Raw genomic sequence first — 20,661 nt, 5'->3', positions numbered from 1 at the left:
AACAGATATTCTTGAGTTACAATTCACTGACCACAAAATTCAACAGTTTTAACATATAATCCAATTATTTCTTTTTAAAAAATTTTTTTAATCCAATTATTTCTATAAATTCAGAGTTGGGCAACTGTTACCACATCCAGTTTCAGAACATTTCCATCACCCCCAGAAGTCCCCCTGTGCCTCTTTTGCAAAGGCTGTATCACTTTTATAATAAAATGTTCTGTTTCATTCCTGACACAGACTCTGCGGAAATCCATTCGTCTTTCTGCTCCCAGGACACACTGTATTAACGATGCACTCTCTCAGTGAAATCTTCACTCTCCCCTTCTCGTCAACGCCGGACGCTCTGGAAGACGAGAGCTTCACCTGTTACCACGTGTAGATCACCTTTATATCCAGCCTCTCTTTAAGTTTCAGTCATCACCGTCTACTTGTTAGAATTGTACATTTGAACGTATTGGGTTGGCCAAAAAGTTCGTTCGGGTTTTTCTGTAAGACGTTACAAAAAACCACAACGAACCTTTTGGCCAACCCGCTGCCATGGCTACCACAAACCTGCAGTCTACTTATATCACCTTCCTTCCTGAAGCTGATTCTTTGTCCAGGTTTCCCAATTTCTGTTTATCCACTCAGCGTTCGTTCCTCTTTCTAGGTGTAACATCTGAGTTTTTCATACTCTCCTGCTGTCCCTCGTCTTCTTAATTACCCCTCTGATCATATGCTAGTCCTTTTCATTGAACCCTTCAAAATGAACTTAAAGGGATAATGTGATGTTCAGTGTATTAATAATTCAAACTAGTTTAAAACTAGTAGATACAAATTAGGAGAAAACATAAGCATACTCTTTCCTAAATAGATAACCAAGCAGATTATGTGAAGTTTTTTTTTTTGAAGGATTACTTGGTTTTTGAAGCATCTACCCTGAATCAACAAAATAAATCATGACATATGAAATCTAAATAGTGTTGTTCTGATAAACTTGCCAATAGCTTTGGTTTCCAGCCAGGAGCAAATGTGCCTCCAAGGGGACATTTGGCAATGTCTGGAGACATTTTCGGTTGTCACACCTGTTGCAGAGGCTACTGGCATCTGGTGCATAAGGGCCAGGGATGCTGCTAAACGTCCGACAATGCCCAAGACAGCCCCCGTGACAAAGAGTAACCCAGACCCATGTGCGTAGCGCTGAGGTTGAGAAACCCTAGTTTCAACATATGACGACTACTGTGGGCTGAAATACGTCACCTGAAAATGTTGACGCCTTAAACCTCTAGTACCTCAGAGTGGGGCTGTATTTGGAGACAGGACCTCTAAACAGATAATTAAGTTAAAATGACGCTATTCCGCTGGGCTCTAAACTAAGTTGACTGGTGTTCTTATAAGAACGGAAAACTTGGACACACAAAGAGACCCCAGGGATGTGCAAACAGAGGAAAGGCCACACGAGGACCCAGCAAGGAGGTGGTCATCGGCAAGCCAGGGAGAGGTCTCCGAAGAAACCAGACCCACCAACCCCTTCGTCTTAGATCTCTAGCCTCCGGGAGGAAATAAATGTCTGTCATCTGAGTCACCCAGCTTGTGGCGGTCTGTTACGGCAGCCCTGGTAAATGAACACGACTAGCCTGCAAAAGGAGTCGGTTTCTCTCTCGTCTTAGTTGTAGAAAATGTAGCTGCTTCTCGGCTAGTTCCTTGAAGAGCTCACCCGCCACGCCAGCCAGCTTTGAGTTCTCTGTTGTCACTGTTTCGCTTTCTGCCCAGTATAATCAAGTGTGATTTTCAAGGTGCCACACATCCACAGAGACATGGATAAGGCAGGTGGTTCAAGGTCTGTCACTCTACCATACGTGCAATACTGTGGTGACTATCTCAGTGTCATATGGAAGATACCAACCAAAAAAAGGCCAAGTGGAGGAAGCTTAGCTGAAATGAAACCATGATGAATTATCTGAATTATGGGAGAGAAAAAGGATGGGGAAATTAATGATTCAACCTGTCTCTAAGGATCAAACAGAGTTCCTAAGCTCTGCCGAAGCACCAGGCCTCATTTCTCTGACTTCTGACATAATAAGTTGATACAGATATTTCAAGGAAGTGGATTTTTAATACCTAAACATGCACATTCAGCCATAGGTGGAAGGGAAAATAATGAGACTTCAACAAGAGTGGTTTTACCTTTTCTGCAATTTTCAGAGAAACATCTCTAATGGTGTCCAAAGGAGGATAAAGCCGGCCCTCTTCCAAGTGTTTATCTGATACTTGCTGAGCTATAACCTTAAAAAAAAAAAAAGAAAGACAAAAAAATACTTCATAACATAGAATGTGGTAGTTGTGAGGATAATGGTGAATGGTGGCGGATAAAAGCAGATCCCATTAACGCCATCATCCAATTGCATCTCTCCCTTTCTCAGTGGAAAAACTGAGCTCAGAGAGGTTTGGTGACTGGTGGCGGAAGACAAATAGTGAAAAAGATGGGGATGAGTGTCTGGGTTCCCTCTTAACCCAGTTCCTTTTCTACTGTACCATGAATTGCTGGTGGCTTTCTTGTTTGATGCACTAGAGGGACGGGGGAAGAAGGGTAAGAAAGGCAGAGGAGGATGAGAAAAGTGATGGAAAAGGACCCTGAAAACAGAGGAGGAGAGGCTGGCCAGGCCTTGCTCCCAGCTCACATACTCTTGCACGGGAGGTAGAGCAGGAGGCCGAGAGAGCTATTTCCGACTCACATGGCAGAGCAGGATACAGACTCTGGATTATCCAAATCGCCTAAGTAGCCTCAGCCTTTGCTGTCCCCAAACCAGTCCCTATTTCTAAAGGAAACAGTATAGACATGAAAATGGGCTACAAGGGTAGATCTTATGTTAAGTATTCTTATCACATACACATTCATAATAATAACAAAGAGGGTGGGAAAAAACTTCTGGAGGTGGGCTTCCCTGGTGGCGCAGTGGTTGAGAGTCCGCCTGCTGATGCAGGGGACACGGGTTCGTGCCCCGGTCCGGGAAGATCCCACATGCCGCGGAGCAGCTTGGCCCATGAGCCATGGCCGCTGAGCCTGCGCGTCCGGAGCCTGTGCTCCGTAACGGGAGAGGCCACAAAGTGAGAGGCCCTCATACCACAAAAACAAACAAACAAACAAAAAACTTCTGGAGGTGATAGATTTGTGTATGGCATGGATTGTGGTGATGGTTTCAAAGGTGTATACTTACTTATCTCTAAATTCATCAAGTTGTAAGATATATAGCTTTTTGTTATGTCAATCACACCTCAATAAAGTAGCTTAAAAACATGAGGCAAATTGACATTATGTGCTTCCTGATGTGATTCACTGAGAAGGATTCAATTATTAGGCAAACCTAAACCAAACCCTCTAACCATACAACTTAAATCATGAGGAACATTGTAAAAAACAACTGGCCTGTACTCTTCAAAATGTCATTGCCATAAAAGAAACAGAAAGGCTGAAATGCTCTTGCAGATGAAAAGAGTAATCTAGAGGCTATAAAGGTCTTTTTTATGGATAACTGGCAAATTTGAATTTGGATTATACGTTAGATAATAATATTATATCAACGTTAAAGTTACCTGGGTTTTCAGTTATCCAGTGACTTACATGAATCAGTTTCCTCCAGACGCTGCTGTCAGTGGGGATCTCTCTAGTGCCCTCTGGGCAGATAGCAGAAAGGGTGGGGGCAAGGAGAATGAGAGAACACAGAGCAGGTGACTTAGGAGGAGGGTGTGAGGGTAGGAGGCCCAGGTTTGCCTCCCGGATGTGAACAGGAGGGAGGAGACTGTTCCAGGCTGCTGCACAGACCACGCAGGGCCAGCAGGGCTGTCCCCAGGGAGCATCAGAGGTCCCAGAGACTGTCCAGAGGACCGAGAAATCCAAAAATCTCTTTGTGATATAAAAATGTGCAGGAATAGTCTTTGAGATTGGTGCCAATCCATGAGATTACTAGTTCCGTAAGAGATCCAATTAGTACTTTGACAATAACCCTAACAGTTACTAGATTTGGGGTGGGCAAACAAAACATTCACCTAGATCTCCTACATGCTACTTTTGTTAACTACAAAATATAATCTAGACAAGAACCTTCTTCTTTTTGCCCCTTCTAGAGGTGTGTCTGTGGTGTTGTATTTATTCTCACTAATAAATACTACTGACTACTAGTTCTATTTAATTCAGTAAGTATTTACTCAGTTTCTGCTACGTGCTTTAATGTTGCACTAGTGCTACTGGTGTTTTGAAAGAAGTATATGGGAGACCTTCTGTCTTCAGAGAAGATAACATACAATTTAAATATAAGGCAAGACTTGATTGTTCAATACGTGAAACTCTCGAGAGCATAATACAGCTAGGAATCAAATGAAGTGTTTGCTAAAGACGGCCATGGCTAAGGAGAAAGATCAAAATGAGTCAGAGAGGCCCCAAAAGGACCCAAGGACGAGGTGGGACTTAAGCCGTGACCTGGAGATAGGCTTAGACAGGTGGAGAATGAGTCTCCGAGTTTTCCAGGCAGGATGATACATCGGACAGTTACGTGGGTGTGCACATGCCTGGTGTGTTTAAAGGCTTTGGGCTGAGGGAGGATAAAAAGAACATCAGGCTTCTAAGCTTCGGTGCCGCTTAGAAAGGGTGTCACGAACAGAAATGCGGGTATTGAGGGCAAGGGGAGAGAAGAAATGGCTTTCCACATCGTATTTGAGGAAATAGCAGGGCATTTTGGTGGAAATACCCATCAGGTCACTGGAGATGTGGTGAAAGAGAAGAATAGGGATATACAGACTTGGCCCCTTTTAGAATGACGATAATGGAAATAAGAGAATGTGTGAGATCTGTGAAAGTAGACTTTAAAAGGAAAGAGAAAAGTGAGGGCCAAAAACTGAATACTAGGAAGAAGCTTAGTTGAAAGGAACTTGAGGGACTTCCCTGGAGGTCCAGTGGTTAAGACTTCGCCTTCCAATGCAGAGGTACGGGTTCGATCCCTGGTCAGGGAGCTGGGATCCCATGTGCCTTGCAAAACATAGAACAGAAGCACTGTTGTGACAGGTTCAATAGACTTTTTTTTGCGGAACGCGGGCCTCTCACTGCTGTGGCCTCTCCCGTTGCGGAGCACAGGCTCCGGACACGCAGGCTCAGCGGCCATGGCTCACGGGCCCAGCCGCTCCGCGGCATGTGGGATCCTCCTGGACCGGGGCACGAACCCATGTCCCCTGCATCGGCAGGCGGAGTCTCAACCACTGCGCCACCAGGGAAGCCCTCAATAAAGACTTTAAAAAAAATTGTCCGCATCAAAAAAATCTTAAAAAAAAAGGGGGGGGGGACTTGAAAGGATGACAAAGAAAACAATGAGGTGGCATGAAAAACAGGAAAGCCTAAGAGGGGAACAGTGGAAAGGCCAAGATTCAGCCGGAGAGATAGCTGGCTATGATAACAATAACACCAGTAACCTCACCACATCTTATTGTTTTCCTTCAGAGGTGTTTGAGAGTAATTATTACTTTCCCTGGGTAGATTTACTGGAAAGACTTTTTTTTTTCATGAAATTTGTCACTAGAGGGTGCTGGAGTTATTTAGGAAAGAAAACACTGGCTACCAGGAGTAAAAAGATCATCTCTCTTCTTCTGATGTGTCTGCTATAGAAGACAATGACTACATTTCCCTTAATGTAAGAACAACTTTGAAAAGCCCTCCTAAGTAATTAGACATGATTTCTTGAGTCAAAGAAGCTCTAAGGGCTTCCCTGGTGGCGCAGTGGTTTAGAGTCCACCTGCCGATGCAGGGGACGTGGGTTTGTGCCCCGGTCCAGAAAGATCCCACATGCCGCGGAGCGGCTGGGCCCGTGAGCCATGGCCACTGAGCCTGTGCTCCGCAGCGGGAGAGGCCACAACAGTGAGAGGCCCACGTACCGCAAAAAAAAAAAAAAAAAAAAAAAAGAAGCTCTAAGACACCAGCCGTCGTGCTTTTAATGCAGTGAAGAAAAAGAAAGGAGAATTAGAGCTGGCCGACCTCTGTTCTCACAGAATGACACCAAGGCGCGAAAACCCGGGTTTAGGCTACTTGAGATCACACCAATAACATAAAAATCTTTCACAACGCAAAGAATAGTCTGTTTGCAAGATGAAAATATGTGAACATTAATCAGGCTTTACTTGGTTGGGTTTAGTTAGCGTGGTTTCATTTCAAGAGAAGAAATTCACTCCAATTTCTCCTTCATGAATTGCATCCTCCTCAGACGTATCAACCAGGTGAACATTCTGATTACCCACAGCTCATGATTTTACAAATATCGGTCCAACCACTGTATCATCCCCCTGAGGTTTGCAAGGCAAGGGGAACTGATGGGAGCCTTAGGTTCAGAGTACCTCTTGTGCCTTTGTGGCTGACCTAAGAGTTTTGTGTCTTTTGCCAGCATCTATGAATCTGTGGCAGGCTGACTTGTTAGCCTGCAAGTAAGGTGAAATTTCAGACCCTTCACAGTTCTTAAACAGTAGCTTGATAGAGCATCCCTACCAGCTCTGCTCTGTGCTGTTCTGTGAATCCTTCCTGAAGGCCCACAGAAGAGCCCACTTCCGTCCTTTTAATGACTTTACAAACACCGAATTCTCTGTTTTAATTTCTTCTCTGCTTGAAGTACTAGAGTGGTTTCTGTATTCTACACTGCACCCTGAATAACAAACACTTCACCATACCAAATCAGACTGTCATTTTTTTCCCCATAATGCTTATATTAGTACAGTACTACAAAGATTATTAGATAGATATGTAGATAGGTAGATATTAGATGTATGTTCTTTTTTGTTAACTTTTTATTCTATATTGGAGTACAGTTGATTAACAACGTTGTGTTAGTTTCAGGTGCACAAAAAAGTGATTCAGCTATACATATACATGTATCTATTCTTTTTCAAATTCTTTTCCCAGTTAGGTCGTTACAGAATATTGAGTAGAGTTTCCTGTGCTATACAGTAGGTCCTTGTTGGTTATCCATTTTAAATATAGCAGTGTGTACATGTCAATCCCAAACTCCCTAACTATCCCTCCCTCTACCCTTCCCCCCAGTAACCATAAGTTCGTTCTCTAACAGACTGTCATCTTAAATCTTCAAAATGCCATCATCAGGAATTCCCTGGCAGTCCAGTGGTTAGGATTCGGTGCTTTCACTGCTGGGGCCCAGGTTCAACCCCTGGCTGGGGAACTAAGATCCCGCAAGCCACGCAGCATGGCCAAAAAAAAAAAAGCCATCGTCTAGGTAGGTTCTCCATGGAGAAATATTTACCACTTCCTCCATAATTTGGAAACAAAATTTTTATTGTCTCATTACTGTCACAGAACATAATTGAAAGTGTAAAGATTTAAAAAAAAAAAGGTTTCTTTTCTCATACCCTGTTGATGGGAATGTAAAGTGGTGCAGCCACTGTGGAAAACAGTATGGCGGTTCCTCAGAAAACGAAAAGTAGAACTACCATATGACCCAGCAATTCCACTACTGGGTATATACCCAGACAAAACTATAATTTGAAAAGATCCTTGCACCCCTATGTTCATAGCAGCATCATTTACAATTGCCAAGATATGGAAGCAACCTAAGTGTCCATTAACAAGTGAATGGATAAATAAGATGTGGTATATACGTATAATGGAATACTACTCAGCCATAAAAAAGAATGAAATTTTGCCATTTGCAGCAACATGGATGGACTTGGAGGGCATTATGCTAAGTGAAATAAGTCAGACAGAGAAAGACAAATACTGCCTGATGTCACTTATATGTGGACTCTAAAAAATACAACAAACTAGTGAATATGACAAAGAAGAAGCAGACTCACAGATACAGAGAACAAACTAGTGGTTACCAGTGGGGAGAGGAAAGGGGGAGGGGTAATATAGGGGTAGGGGAGTAAAAGGTACAAACTTTTAGGTATCAAATAAGCTACAAGGACATACTGTACAGCATGGGGAATACAGCCAATATTTTATAATAGCTAGAGATGGAGTATAACCTTTGAAAATTGGGCATCACTATGCTGTACACCTGTAACATATAATGTTGTACATCAACTGTACTTCAATTTTTAAAAATCTCTCTTTTAAGAAATCAGAACATAGTCTTTCTGCTGGCTACTGAAGAACAATCTTTCCTAGTGACTCAGTGTGAAGTTACTACCCATCCCTTACTCTCTATTGGGAAAGATTTGACCTTCTTTGGACTTTACACCTTCTAGACAGTGAGCTGGGATACTAAATAAATAAAACAGTAGACAACCTACAAGGAGCTCATTTGAGATTTTAGAGCCTTGGCGAACACAGAGTATTTTACTATACCTCAGCAATGGTGAGAAAAATCTTATCCGTGATATGCCTCAGTCCACACGCCACCACACCGAGAGCAACTCCAGGAAACACATAGGAATTGTTGCCTTGGCCAGGATATAGGGTCTGTCCACTTGGGAGAGTGACAGGGTCAAAAGGACTGCCACTGGCAAAAATGGCACGACCCTGCAACACAGACACACAACTGTAAAAAGAGGCAGGCTATCTTCAAACAAACGGATCATAAGACAGTAATGCAAGTATTGAGTAGTTAGAAAGAAGTCTGATTTTTCATTGACTTCCTAATAAGTGTGAGCAAGCTATCATGACGCTGGCAGTAAGTTCTGGAGTGAGTGATTATTTCTGTTCTCTATCTGCCTCTCTATTCGTAGGAGAAGCATGCAAAACACAGGAGACCCCAAGACCACCATCCTGTTGTTGGCAGTGGTCCAACCCACGGGCCCATCAACCACCTCTAGACTACAGACTTCCACTTACAGGCTTCTGAAGACAAAAAGGGTAGGTTACTGTTTGAATCTTGGAAAGGATGACATTTTAGGTTACAGTTTAGAGGTCAACAGGCTCCCAATGTAATCACTGGGACAAATATTATATATTTCTGTATTGTAAAGAATTATTTGAAAAGTCATATAGGAAAAAAATTCATTAGCACAAATGGGGTTAACAGATAAGAATAAGATTAAATTATCAATAATTGTCTAAAACTGTCTTTATTTTTTTCTTGGTCTTAATATTTCATCATAATATTTTTGAGGAACCTCATGTACTAGAGGCTTTAAGATGGCATGAACTTAGGGCCTGTCAGGTGCTGTATTCCATACTGCCAGTCAAAAGGGAGGCGTCTGTCTGATCTGGGAGGTGATATAGATGGAAGCGTTCAGGCTTCTGAAACAGGGATAGGAAACCCTCAACAAATAAAGCACTACAATCTAAGAAAGGCATTTGAAAAGTCTAAAAAAGCACTAAATCCCCAAAGCATAGTTTAAATGGTAATAGATTGGGTTATAAATTTCATCCCTCTTATACCTTGAGTCTAAATCCATTATGATATTAATAATATTAACTTATTCATTTTTAACACATGTCATACTATACCTTTTCCATAAAGGTAAAGTATAACATGATTCAACCTTTTCAGGATATAAAAAGAGGAAAATAGATGAGAAAAAAATAGAAATTCTCATCTAGGTGTTTATCAGACACTGATATGTCTTGCACAAAATTAGGTGCTGTTTTCAGACAAGTGTGATACCTTCAAGTCTGCTTTGTTTAGCAGATAAAGTGTTTTGTTACAAGCAAATTTCTAATGTAACTAAATTATCATTTGATATACACATTTGATATATATGTCATTTGATATATATATACCTTTGAAAATTATATTTGAGAAAGAGACCTGCAACATTCTACACACACCTGTTTGCCACCCTCCTCTCCTTCACTCCGGCCAGTCGCTCCAGCATCATCATATTTTACGGAGGAAGGGTATTAAATAAACGACAGACAGCTAAATACCCTCATATATAGAGACTGTTAATATGGAGAAGGAAACCTCTCCATATCATTTTTGGTATAGTTACAGTTTTTCGGAATTCAACGGTCCCTTTGTATTTTTAACCTTTCCTGATGACTCTTCACCTGCGCCTGAAGCAGCAGAGACTCACATCCAGCAACAGCCCCTTTCTTGTTCTGTAATCCTTTGGCTGAACCGATGTTTTCAGCTTCAAAATGACTTTTAATTTTATATATAGCAACATAAGAGCATTAGGCGAAATCATAAGAAAGAGTTTAGGCCATTTATATCAGACACATTTGAACTTAAAAACACAGCTACAGAAATTTGGCTAATTTTGTTTACGTCTATTATAGGTGAATCTATGAAATTTTGAGGCTTTTTGAAATATGCCAAAACAAAATATGTACTTAAACACTTATTTATTATGTGCCTACTCTGTGTAATGCGCTATGCTGAAGTTTTGTTATTGTTTTTTTTTTCTGCTTTAAGGATTTAAGGACTGAGTTACATGAGGCAAATTCCCCAACCTAGAGATGGGATAAAAACTTAAATTACTGAGGATACTGACGCCATCCCAGATAAGAGAAATAAACAATGGAGTCGCTCCTTTGCAAAATTTCATCAACTCTAGTAATAAGCATTTAAGGATACAGTATTAAAGAAGTAGAGCCATCCAGTTTTATTTATGCAGTTTTATTTATGCATTGAGTTAGATTTATGCAGAGTGACATAACTCTGTCTTGTTTATCCTTTCCAGTTCATTTTAGATTTCTTTCCAAAATAAAAGTGTTAGATATATGTGACTCAACTTCTGTTTTGTTGTAATGACATTTTCAAGTCTTTTAAGGAAAAAAAAGAGCCCTTGTCAACATATTGGTCAAATATATATTAATACAAGCACAGTATAAAATAAGTCACTTTTTTTGGAAACAGTAAAGTATTGAAGCTTTGAGGACTCCTATCCCAGTCAGGCTGCATGTCAAAATAATTGCCCAAATGCTCCACCCATGCCATCAAAATCCAAACCCAGGAGGAGTTAGCAAAGGAGAAATAAGACTGTGGTTTTATACTGTGTGCGTCAATGTTTGGGAATAGCTAGTTAAAAGCTATTTTAATCAGTATCTAGGATCAAGCTTTTTCCTTTTTAACTTTTTTTTTTTTTTTTTTTTTTTTTGCGGTACACAGGCCTCTCACTGTTGCGGCCTCTCCCGTTGCGGAGCACAGGCTCCGGACGCGCAGGCTCCGGACGCGCAGGCTCAGCCGCTCCGCAGCATGCGGGATCCTCCCGGACCGGGTCACGAACCCGTGTCCTCTGCATCGGCAGGCAGACTCTCAACCACTGCGCCACCAGAGAAGCCCTCCTTTTTAACTTTTATGTTTAAATCTTAGATACTTCCAAAGCGCTTAAGGAAAATTATCAATAAAACATTACAAAGTTTATTTTGTTTTATTGAAGAACAGGATTTATACAAGATTCTAAAAAAGGATATGGTTCTTATCCTTCATGACCTGTTCACTGTTCTTTCAGTCTTGGTTATAAAATTTTTAAAGGTTAACCGGTAAGCACCTTAGATACCCTGGGCTCCCTTACAAAGAATCACAATTTGACTATTAAAATATCAGTTCCATTTTTGCTTTACCTTGGTCAGTTTATAGCACTGCTCTGCAGTACATTCTGCTTTGCTAGTTGGATTACTCAAAGCAAAAATAATAGGCCGTTCATTGAAGGTTGCCATGTCTTTGAGAATTTGCTCTGAGAATGCACCTCTAATCGCAGCAACTCCTAATGTAGAAACAAGAAACCAGTGAATAGGACTATCATTGGTTAATTAATCCAGTGCCCCCCAAACAATGAGACATGTCAGGTCATTTTGTAATACCCCCTAAACAAAATATAGAATATGTGTATTAAAGTGACAAAAAAGAGATGTTCGTTAATGCCAACAACCTTTAAGGTTACAAATCTGCAAGTATCTATGAAAAAAATCACAGCGCTAACATTTGACTCATTAATAAATTTAGTGACCAATCACTAGGAATTCTAGGCAATTTTATCAGGAAATAAATGTGTCTAATATATACTATCCCTCTGTAAACAATTCTAGAAGTATATTTCAGTCCCTCAGGCTATAAAGCAATCATATTTTATAATCCAGTGCTAACACTTAAGACAATCATCCGATTCAATGATAAAACTGAAGTATGACTCACTGAAAAAAACTGAACAGAAGAATAAAGCTATTAGCATAATGAGAATGGAAAAAGTAAGATTCCTGATGGAACATATTTTATAAAAAACAACAATAAAGGCTTACTACTACCCATTAACTCCTGTCATGGAGTAAGTATTTGTTTTTACTATGGTTCTCATCATTATTCTCAATATTGTCATCTGTGTCACAGGAGCTTCTAGAAATGGAGTATAATACCAAGTAAGGGTTGACATTATATACACACAAAATAAAGGATACAAAGTTTCAAAACTTTTGAGTTTTTTTCAACCACAACAAATTCGTCCATAGTAAACACCTTACTGTGCACATGCAGTGTGTAACACACTGAGTTATATAAAGACATGAAATACGGTCCCTGTTTTCAAGGAGGGTCTAGTTCAGTCTTTCTCAACCTTGGCCCCACAAACGTTTTGGGTTGGACAATTCCTTACTGGGGGGAGGCTTCGCTGGGCACTGGAGTCTGTGGACCAGCACCCTTAGGCTCTACCCACTAATGTCCGGAGCTCTGACCACCCCTTCTCCCTCCAGTTGTGACTACCAAAGAATGTCTCCAGACACTGCCAAATGCTTCCTTTCGGGGCCAAACCACCTCCCTTTTAGAACCACTGTCTATTTGGAATAATCAAGCCTGGCAAAGTGCTGGATATGCCAGGTATTGGCAGGTTGACAGAGTGAGCAGAGGGAACCGCACACTTCAGCTGGGATCATCAGTAAGATTAAGACGGCTCTGCATTTACAAATCTAGGCCTCTAGGGGGTACTGTTGCTTCAGGGAATGCGTAATTTTGTTTGCGAACGCCAAAGGTTAGAATTTCAAAAAGCTAAATTACGTCTCAAAATTCAGCAGTAGGAAAACAAATCAAGCCCACGTGGGGTTGAGGTAGGGTTGATGGCGGGGAGGAAGAAGCCAAAGCTCACCGATGAGGGTGGTTGGTTTTATATCTCGAACAATGGCTTCCAGGTTCTTCATTTCTTCATGTTCATGGGCAAATTCCTCTTTCTCTTGTGTTAAGGCAGCACGTCCCTAAGTACAGCAAATAAAAAGGAATGATAAATCTGCCAAACATGTGAGAGTCAAAGAAATTTCAGAATATTATGCATATTACCCATATTTATGCTTAACATTTTTATGTATTATGTCTTCCAGCTGTTCTTAAAGTCTCCTTTCCAATTACCAGAGTATTATTTCATTCACCCTTGCAACAAAGATTTGTCTCAGACAATGTTCTAGGCAATGGGGATATAACAGTGAACAAAATAAAGTCTTGCCCTTATTTAATTATTATTTAATATTTAAAATCCTAACTCTACAGACATTTATGAGAAACTGGCATTAACAAAGAGCAACGAAAAACATCATTTAAATAAAGATATTGTTTACTAGACACGATTTGTGTTGATAAAGCAGTGTCTTAGAGTGTGCAGAGTTGCCTTTAGCGGCTGAACTACTCACTAAGAATGGAACTTGATGCCATATTTATATCATACTTTGATGTTCTACATAATTATTAGTTTTATATGTTTTTATTTTGTAATGTTTTGATTATAATTGTACCATGTATTATTATCTAGGAAACATCTAATTTAATATCCTAGCTACAAAAAAGAACGTAGGATGGGGGAGAGGAGTGTTAGCTGAAAATCTGGTCCTTCCTTTTTTTTTTCTTCTGCTCTTTCAGTATTGTATCTTTCCACATAATTAGTAGATCTGAAGATGAAATTCTCATCCAAACTTCTACGACCAGGAATAAAAATCTGCTCAAATTAGAATTCTCCTCATTCATCTATTATTCAATCTCCTTACTTCACTGAAGCTTTCATCAAAGAATGAGTGATACAATAGCTTTTTGTTCCCAGGAAGCAATAGCTAAATTAAGTGCACTACGTATTAAGCTTGACTTTTAAATTATTAAAATAATAATAACAATAATAATATTCTACCTACAAATTTTTAAGATTTTGACTACATAATAAATCACTACCTAACTTTATATGGTACTTTATAGCTTAAAGGTTGTTTTCACATATTTCATTTGATCCCCTCACCAATTTGAAAAGTAGGGCAAATACAATTAGGTTTTTGCATGAGGAAACAGAGGCTCTGAGATATCAAGCAATTTGCCCAAGACAGGTGCTAGAAATCAGTCTTTCCAATAATACAGCACAGTACAGCCCTGGAAAAAACACTTTACAAATGGTATATGTCAACTTGTATGCAAATTGTTAATCCTGAAGATGGTACAATATTCTTGCTTTAAAAGGTTATTATCAGCCTAAATGGGAAAAGAATCTGAAAAAGTATAGGTATATGCATACGTATAACTGAATCACTCTGCTATATACCTGACACTAACACAACACTGTAAATCAACTATACTCTAATATAAAGCAAAAATTTTTATAAAAAAGTTATCGTTTTATTTTTGTTTTTAAAAGTAATACATGTGAATTATAGATAACTTGAAACATATGAACCTCTTTGCACTCGTTTCATCTATAAAATAAGAATAATTAGAATTTCTACCTCATCAGCTTTTTAGCAAATTAAATAATATATCTAAAGCACTTAGGACTGTGCCCAGTTTTTAACAACAACTCAAAGTTAGTTGTTATAATTAAAATTTTTGTGAAGAAGAAAAAACCATAGTTCTAGCACTTATAATTCTAGTACCCTTTTTTGTAGTGGAAAGTGCTGGAAAGTGCTATTTCTGTATCACTGTTTTCTGTCATGAGCATGACTTTAGAGCTAACAGCATCCTAATAACAGAATTCACCATTACTGACCCCTGGGCTCTAAAAAGTTTTATCTTACACCTTTTCTTCCCTGCACATCAAAATATACTACATCTGAGAAACTGAAAAATCATCTTATTTAACACTAACTGGAAAAGATATATGTGTCCTCATGGTCACTGCCTCATTATTTACAATAGCCAAGAAGTGGAAGCAACCTAAGTGTCCATCAATGGATGAATGGACAAAGAAAATACACATGCACACACACAGGAATATTATTCAGCCATAAAAAAGGAAATCTTGCCATTTGTGACAACATGGAGAGACCTTGAGGGTATTATGCCAAGTGAAGTAAATCAAAGACAGACAAATACTATATGATCTCACTTATATGTGGAACCTGAAAAAACAAAAAGCAAACAAACAAACAACAAACTCATAGATACAGAGAACAGATTGGTGATTGCCAGAGGCTGGGGAGACAAAAATGGGTGAAGGGGGTCAAAAGGTACAAACTTCCAGCTATAAGATAAATAGGTCCTGCGGGTGTAATGTACAGCATGCTGACAATAGTTAATAATACTGTATATTGAAAGTCACTAAGAGAGTAGATATTAAAAGTTCTCATCACAAGAAAAAACATTTGTAACTATGTGTGATGATGGATGTGAACTAGAGTTATTGTGGTAATCATTTCACAATATATACGAATGTTGAATAATTACGTTGTACACCTGAAACTAATATAACATTATATGTCAATTATATCTCAATTTTAAAACACCTTATTTAATTCACTCCAAATCAAATTTGGTTTCCTGTTTCATATTCACTTCAGGAGAGAACATTCTAGGCTCTAGCAACATTAGCTCAAATATCGTTAGTCTATATTCTTGTTCATCATGTTTATTAAAGAAAAACTCAGTCAAGAGAATCATATAAATTCAGTTGCTGTACTTTCATCAGGCAGCATCAAATCATTCCATAAAACCTAACTATCATCATAGCCTCTTTACGACTTGTCATAGGTCTATCACAAATAGTTGATGTGCACCTAGACTGATTTTGTGAGTAACCACTAAATATTCTCAAACCATTCTTTCGTATTTATAAGATTTTTAAATTGCCTTTTAATAATATAAAAAATTATTACAATACTGAAATCTTTACAATTTGCACTAAATGGGGGGGTGAGGCTACCTGGTGCCCCAATCCTCTACTCTCTTAGCTTCACAGCTGGGAAATTTATTTCAGTTACATATCTCAATCACAGAGGTTAATTAAGCATCATCCTAGCATGTAAAAAGTAGCTAGGCTTAATGCTAATTAGTCACAAATAAGAAAACAGAGGTATCTGCATGCCACAAGAATCCTCCCCCAAAAGTTTTGATAGGGCTTCCCTGGTGGTGCAGTGGTTGAGAGTCCGCCTGCCGATGCAGGGGACGTGGGTTCGTGCCCCGGTCCGGGAAAATCCCACGTGCCGCGGAGCCGCTGGGACCGTGAGTCATGGCCGCTGAGCCTGCGCGTCCGGAGCCTGTGCTCCGTAATGGGAGAGGCCACAACAGTGAGAGGCCCGCGCACCGCAAAAAAAAAAAAAAAAAGATAATTCAGATTTTGATTTAGGCCCCAGTTCCTCATCATCTCTTTCCTGTGTCAGTGATTTTGCCATGATACTTTACAGTTCCTTTTACAAAAGGCAGAGTATACTTCCGACCCCTTGCCTTTGGATTTGAACATGAGGCTTGCTCTGGTCCATAAAATGTGGGCCGAAATGACAGTGTGCCAGTTCCAAGCTTAGGCCTTAAGAGTAATTCTCTTGTACCATCACCACTGCTTTGGAAGTACAAGCCAGCCTGCTGGTCCACAGACGACAAGCCTTGTGAAGCAGACCTGGACCCAACCTGTAGCCCAGAGCCACCCAGTAGCATCATCACAGCCACCCACTCTGACCCACAGGTGTGTGAGAAAATAAATAATTATTGTTCGTATGTCACTGAGATTTTGTGGCTTTCGATAACATAGGAATAGCTAACTGATACAGGGGATGATTTTAGTTTGTTTTTCTTTTTTTTATTATTTTCTTTTTTTATTGAAGTACAGTTGAATTACAATGTTGTGTTAGTTTCAGGTGTACAGCAAAGTGATTCAGTTATATACTCTTTTTCAGATTCTTTTCCCTTATAGGCTATTACAAAATATTGAGTATAGTTCCCTGTGCTATACAGTAGGTCCTTGTTGGTTATCTATTTCGGGATGATTTTAATTTTGATTACATATTCCACCGTTTCTTTTTACCCAATGTTATTCCTATCTGTTTCTTTGAAAATAAGAGGTTCCTCAGTGAAGTAAGTCAGACAGAGAAAGACAAATATCATATGATATTGCTCATATGCGGAATCTAAAAAAAAAAAAAATGATACAAACGAACTTATTTACAAAGCAGAAACAGACTTAGAGAATGAACTTACGGTTACCGAGGGGTGAAGGGATAGATTGGGAGTTTGGGATGGACATGTACACACTGCTATATTTAAAACAGATTACCAACAAGGACCTACTGTACAGCACGGGAAACTCTGTTCAGTACTCTGTAGTAACCTAACTGGGAAAAGAATTTGAAAAAACAGAATGTGTATGTGTAACAATCACTTTGCTGCACACCTGAAACTAACACAACATTGTTAATCAACTATACTCCAATAAAAAATAAAAATTAAAAAAATAAAATAAAAAAGAGCTTCCTTTCCCCAAAATGATTTGATGAGAACACTTTTGCAATCCACCTGCTACCTCAATGCCCTTATTACTGCTTGGTTATTTGGCAAAAAATAATCCTGCGTTATTAGAAAAAAGAGAAATTCTGGTCATGGATAGGAATAAGAGTCTGGAGCCATTTGACAGTTACAGTATTTACCTAAATTGTTTCTGAACTCTCTCTGGAAGTAGTATAAACTAAAATTCATGACTATTTTCATTCTCACAACGAGGCAATTTCTAGGACACGTACTAAACAAAGGTGCAGCTTGGGGAGATATATTTCCTGGGAATAATAACCTTCAGCTTCCAGAATTCTAAGCTAACATAGTTTTGGCCTGTTACTCTTTCCCAGAAACACATATACTCAACTGCAGGTATAAAGGCAAGTAACTACACTAAAATCTCACTCAGGTCCTACATGGCAAATACTGCAGAAATGCAAATTGCTCCTAGCACTACTTCCAGTACAATAGAGCCTAAAGGGCTAAATTATAGGCCCCAGACTCCCTTGCAGCTAGGGTTTCTGCTTTACACAGAGCACTCACCAAGCTAATGTGCCTTCACAGGACCCTGAAGGAGAAATGCACATCATGAAGTGGTAGCCATACGGCTCTTCTGGAAGCTCGTGGTGGTGGTGTTTGTTTCCAGGCAGCTGTGTTTCCAGTCTCTAGTTTCTAGTCCACCACCAACAGGTGGGTGCTAAGGAACAGTGGGTGGCAGCCACCATATCTGGCAACTTTCTTGTTTGTGGCCGAGACCCTGATTCTCAAATGGGCAGGGACAGCAGCTCCCTTGTTAATGCAGATATGTGTTACAGGAACTATTCCTCAAACTTCGGCCTGGTGCTCACTTCTTCAAAGGTTTAGAGATTTGCTTTTCAGGGTATCTAATGCTAGAACCTCTGCTAGGTTCTCTAACAAAGAAAAACTATCTCAGGATCACTATTCACCTACTCCAAACCAACTGTAGTCATCTCGACGCAACGTAAGGTAATCTTGAGAGCTGCTGATAAAATGTGAATCTCTTAGAGAAGACTGAATGAATCACTGGGTTTTGCCTCTTGGTCTTTTGGTTTCCACCTGACAAAGTTTAAGTATTATGCAAATACATTCCATCAAAGGAATAACCAGTGCTGAATATGGTCAAGGAATTACCATATGTCCTGGAACTTTCTTTCAATGTTATATTAATGCATTCTAGTATGAAGTTTTCTTCTTTAATAACAGTAGAATATTATAATTAATCTTTATCTGTGGTTTACTTTGAAATAGGAAGCAGAAAGCCCACTGAAAGGGTTGTGAGCAAAAAGGACATTTATAAGATTTTCAGGGTTATTAACAAAATAAGAATAGGAAGTACTAAAAATAGTTTAAGAGGAAATGTACCACGGATTTGTCTATTTTAGAAAACGTTTGGGCTCACAAAACAATAGATTCCACACAATCCATGGTAAAGCACTGTGGCCCACAGTAAGAAACAGAAGAATTACTAGCTCACAGTGAAGGTGTTCCCAGTCTGAGGAAACAACCCATTCTTGACCATTTAGCTACTGACAAACAACACGCCAATGAAAATATATCTAAACTGCTTCTGCTATACAGTTTTAAATAAACTTGCATAGGCTCTCCATAAAAATGGAAATCTAGGGCTTCCTTCGTGGCGCAGTGGTTAAGAATCTGCCTGCCAATGCAGGGGACACGGGTTTGAGCCCTGGTCCGGGAAGATCCCACATGCCGCGGAGCAACTAAGCCCGTGCGCCACAACTACTGAGCCTGTGCTCTAGAGCCTGTGAACCACAACTACTGAGCCCATGTGCTACAACTACTGAAGCCCATGTGCCTAGAGCCCATGCTCCGCAACAAGAGAAGCCACCACAGTGAGAGGCCCACGCACCACAATGAAGAGTAGCCCCAACTGCCGCAATTAGAGAAAGCCCGTGCGCAGCAACAAAAACCCAACACAGCCAAAAATAAATAAATAAAAATAAATTTTTTAAAAGAAGAAGAAATCTATTCATTTTCATTATATTACCAAGCCAAGAAGTAGCCTCCCACATGAGAAAATAAAACTAGCATGAGGGCTTCCCTGGTGGCACAGTGGTTAAGAATCTGCCTGCCAAAGCAGGGGACACGGATTCGAGCCCTGGTTCAGGAAGATCCCACATGTGGCAGAGCAACTAAGCCCGTGCGCCACAACTACTGAGCCTGCGCTCTAGAGTCCGCGAGCCACAACTACTGAGCCCGTGTGCCACAACTACTGAAGCCCGTGCACCTAGAGCTCGTGCTCCACAATAAGAGAAGTCACCGCAGCAAGATGCCCGCGCACCGCAGCTAAGAGCAGCCCCCGCTCGCCGCAACTAGAGAAAGCCTGCACGCAGCAACGAAGACCCAACGCAGCCAAAAATAAATAAATAAATATATTAAATAAATGAAACTAGCATGAGAGTAAAAGTCTTAGAAAAGTTTTACTAGCAGCTGAAATAACCAAATTCAACCTTGCATAATATGAATTGAACAGCTGCTACAAGTAGCATGTAAATGAGAGAAGAGGGTCTAGTCTGTTCATATTGAATGTGGACCTACAAATCCATAATGTGAAATGAATTTAAAAGATGTTGAATAATCTGAAGGTGGGAGAGACATAATCGTCATTTTCTTAGTTCAATAATTCAAAATATTTTCCTGAGCTTACTGTTCCAGACTATCCCAAACAGGAAATTAAACATTTAAAAATGTATTTTACAATGTTGTCCTCACAACTGTCGATCATGGTCAAGATAAATTGATATAAATTGTGATAAATTTTGTTGGCTTAGGGACACGAATAAATGACTAGTAGCAGAATACATTCTAATAGCGAACAGCAAATACATTTATGTTACTTCTGAAAACCTTCAATGATATACAAAAAATGAAAGAAAAGCTCCCCAATTAGCCACAATAAATGCCATCTACATGTGTTGGGGATTGAACATGGGACTCAGGATCAGTGTGGAGAAGACCTTAGGCCCTTCCATTCACTCATAACCTTGGGCAAGTCCTTTGATACTTCTACAGATGTTGGCTTCTCCACCTAGAAAACGGTTTGGATTGG

General features: G+C 39.9%; 1 protein-coding gene across 2 annotated transcripts in view; it reads right to left on the bottom strand.

The window, feature by feature from the left end:
* ME1 (malic enzyme 1) overlaps positions 1-20,661 on the bottom strand; it is a 195,040-nt gene that overhangs the window by 2,757 nt on the left and 171,622 nt on the right. The window contains exons 10-14 of one of the 2 annotated variants that reach the window (XM_067702680.1): positions 12,994-13,099; positions 11,483-11,625; positions 8,318-8,491; positions 2,170-2,268; positions 72-346 (exon numbers count right to left, since the gene is read on the bottom strand). In XM_067702680.1, the coding sequence (XP_067558781.1) occupies positions 332-346; positions 2,170-2,268; positions 8,318-8,491; positions 11,483-11,625; positions 12,994-13,099 (537 nt within the window). In that variant the 3' untranslated portion in view covers positions 72-331. Of the gene's footprint in view, positions 1-71; positions 347-2,169; positions 2,269-8,317; positions 8,492-11,482; positions 11,626-12,993; positions 13,100-20,661 lie in introns of those variants that run through there. The other variant, XM_067702679.1, reaches the window with a different exon arrangement.

Source organism: Pseudorca crassidens, chromosome 13, assembly GCF_039906515.1.
Source record: "Pseudorca crassidens isolate mPseCra1 chromosome 13, mPseCra1.hap1, whole genome shotgun sequence".
Classification (NCBI taxonomy): domain Eukaryota; kingdom Metazoa; phylum Chordata; class Mammalia; order Artiodactyla; family Delphinidae; genus Pseudorca; species Pseudorca crassidens.
Note: the sequence above shows the minus strand (reverse complement) of the source record. Positions and strands in the feature narration are given on the sequence as shown.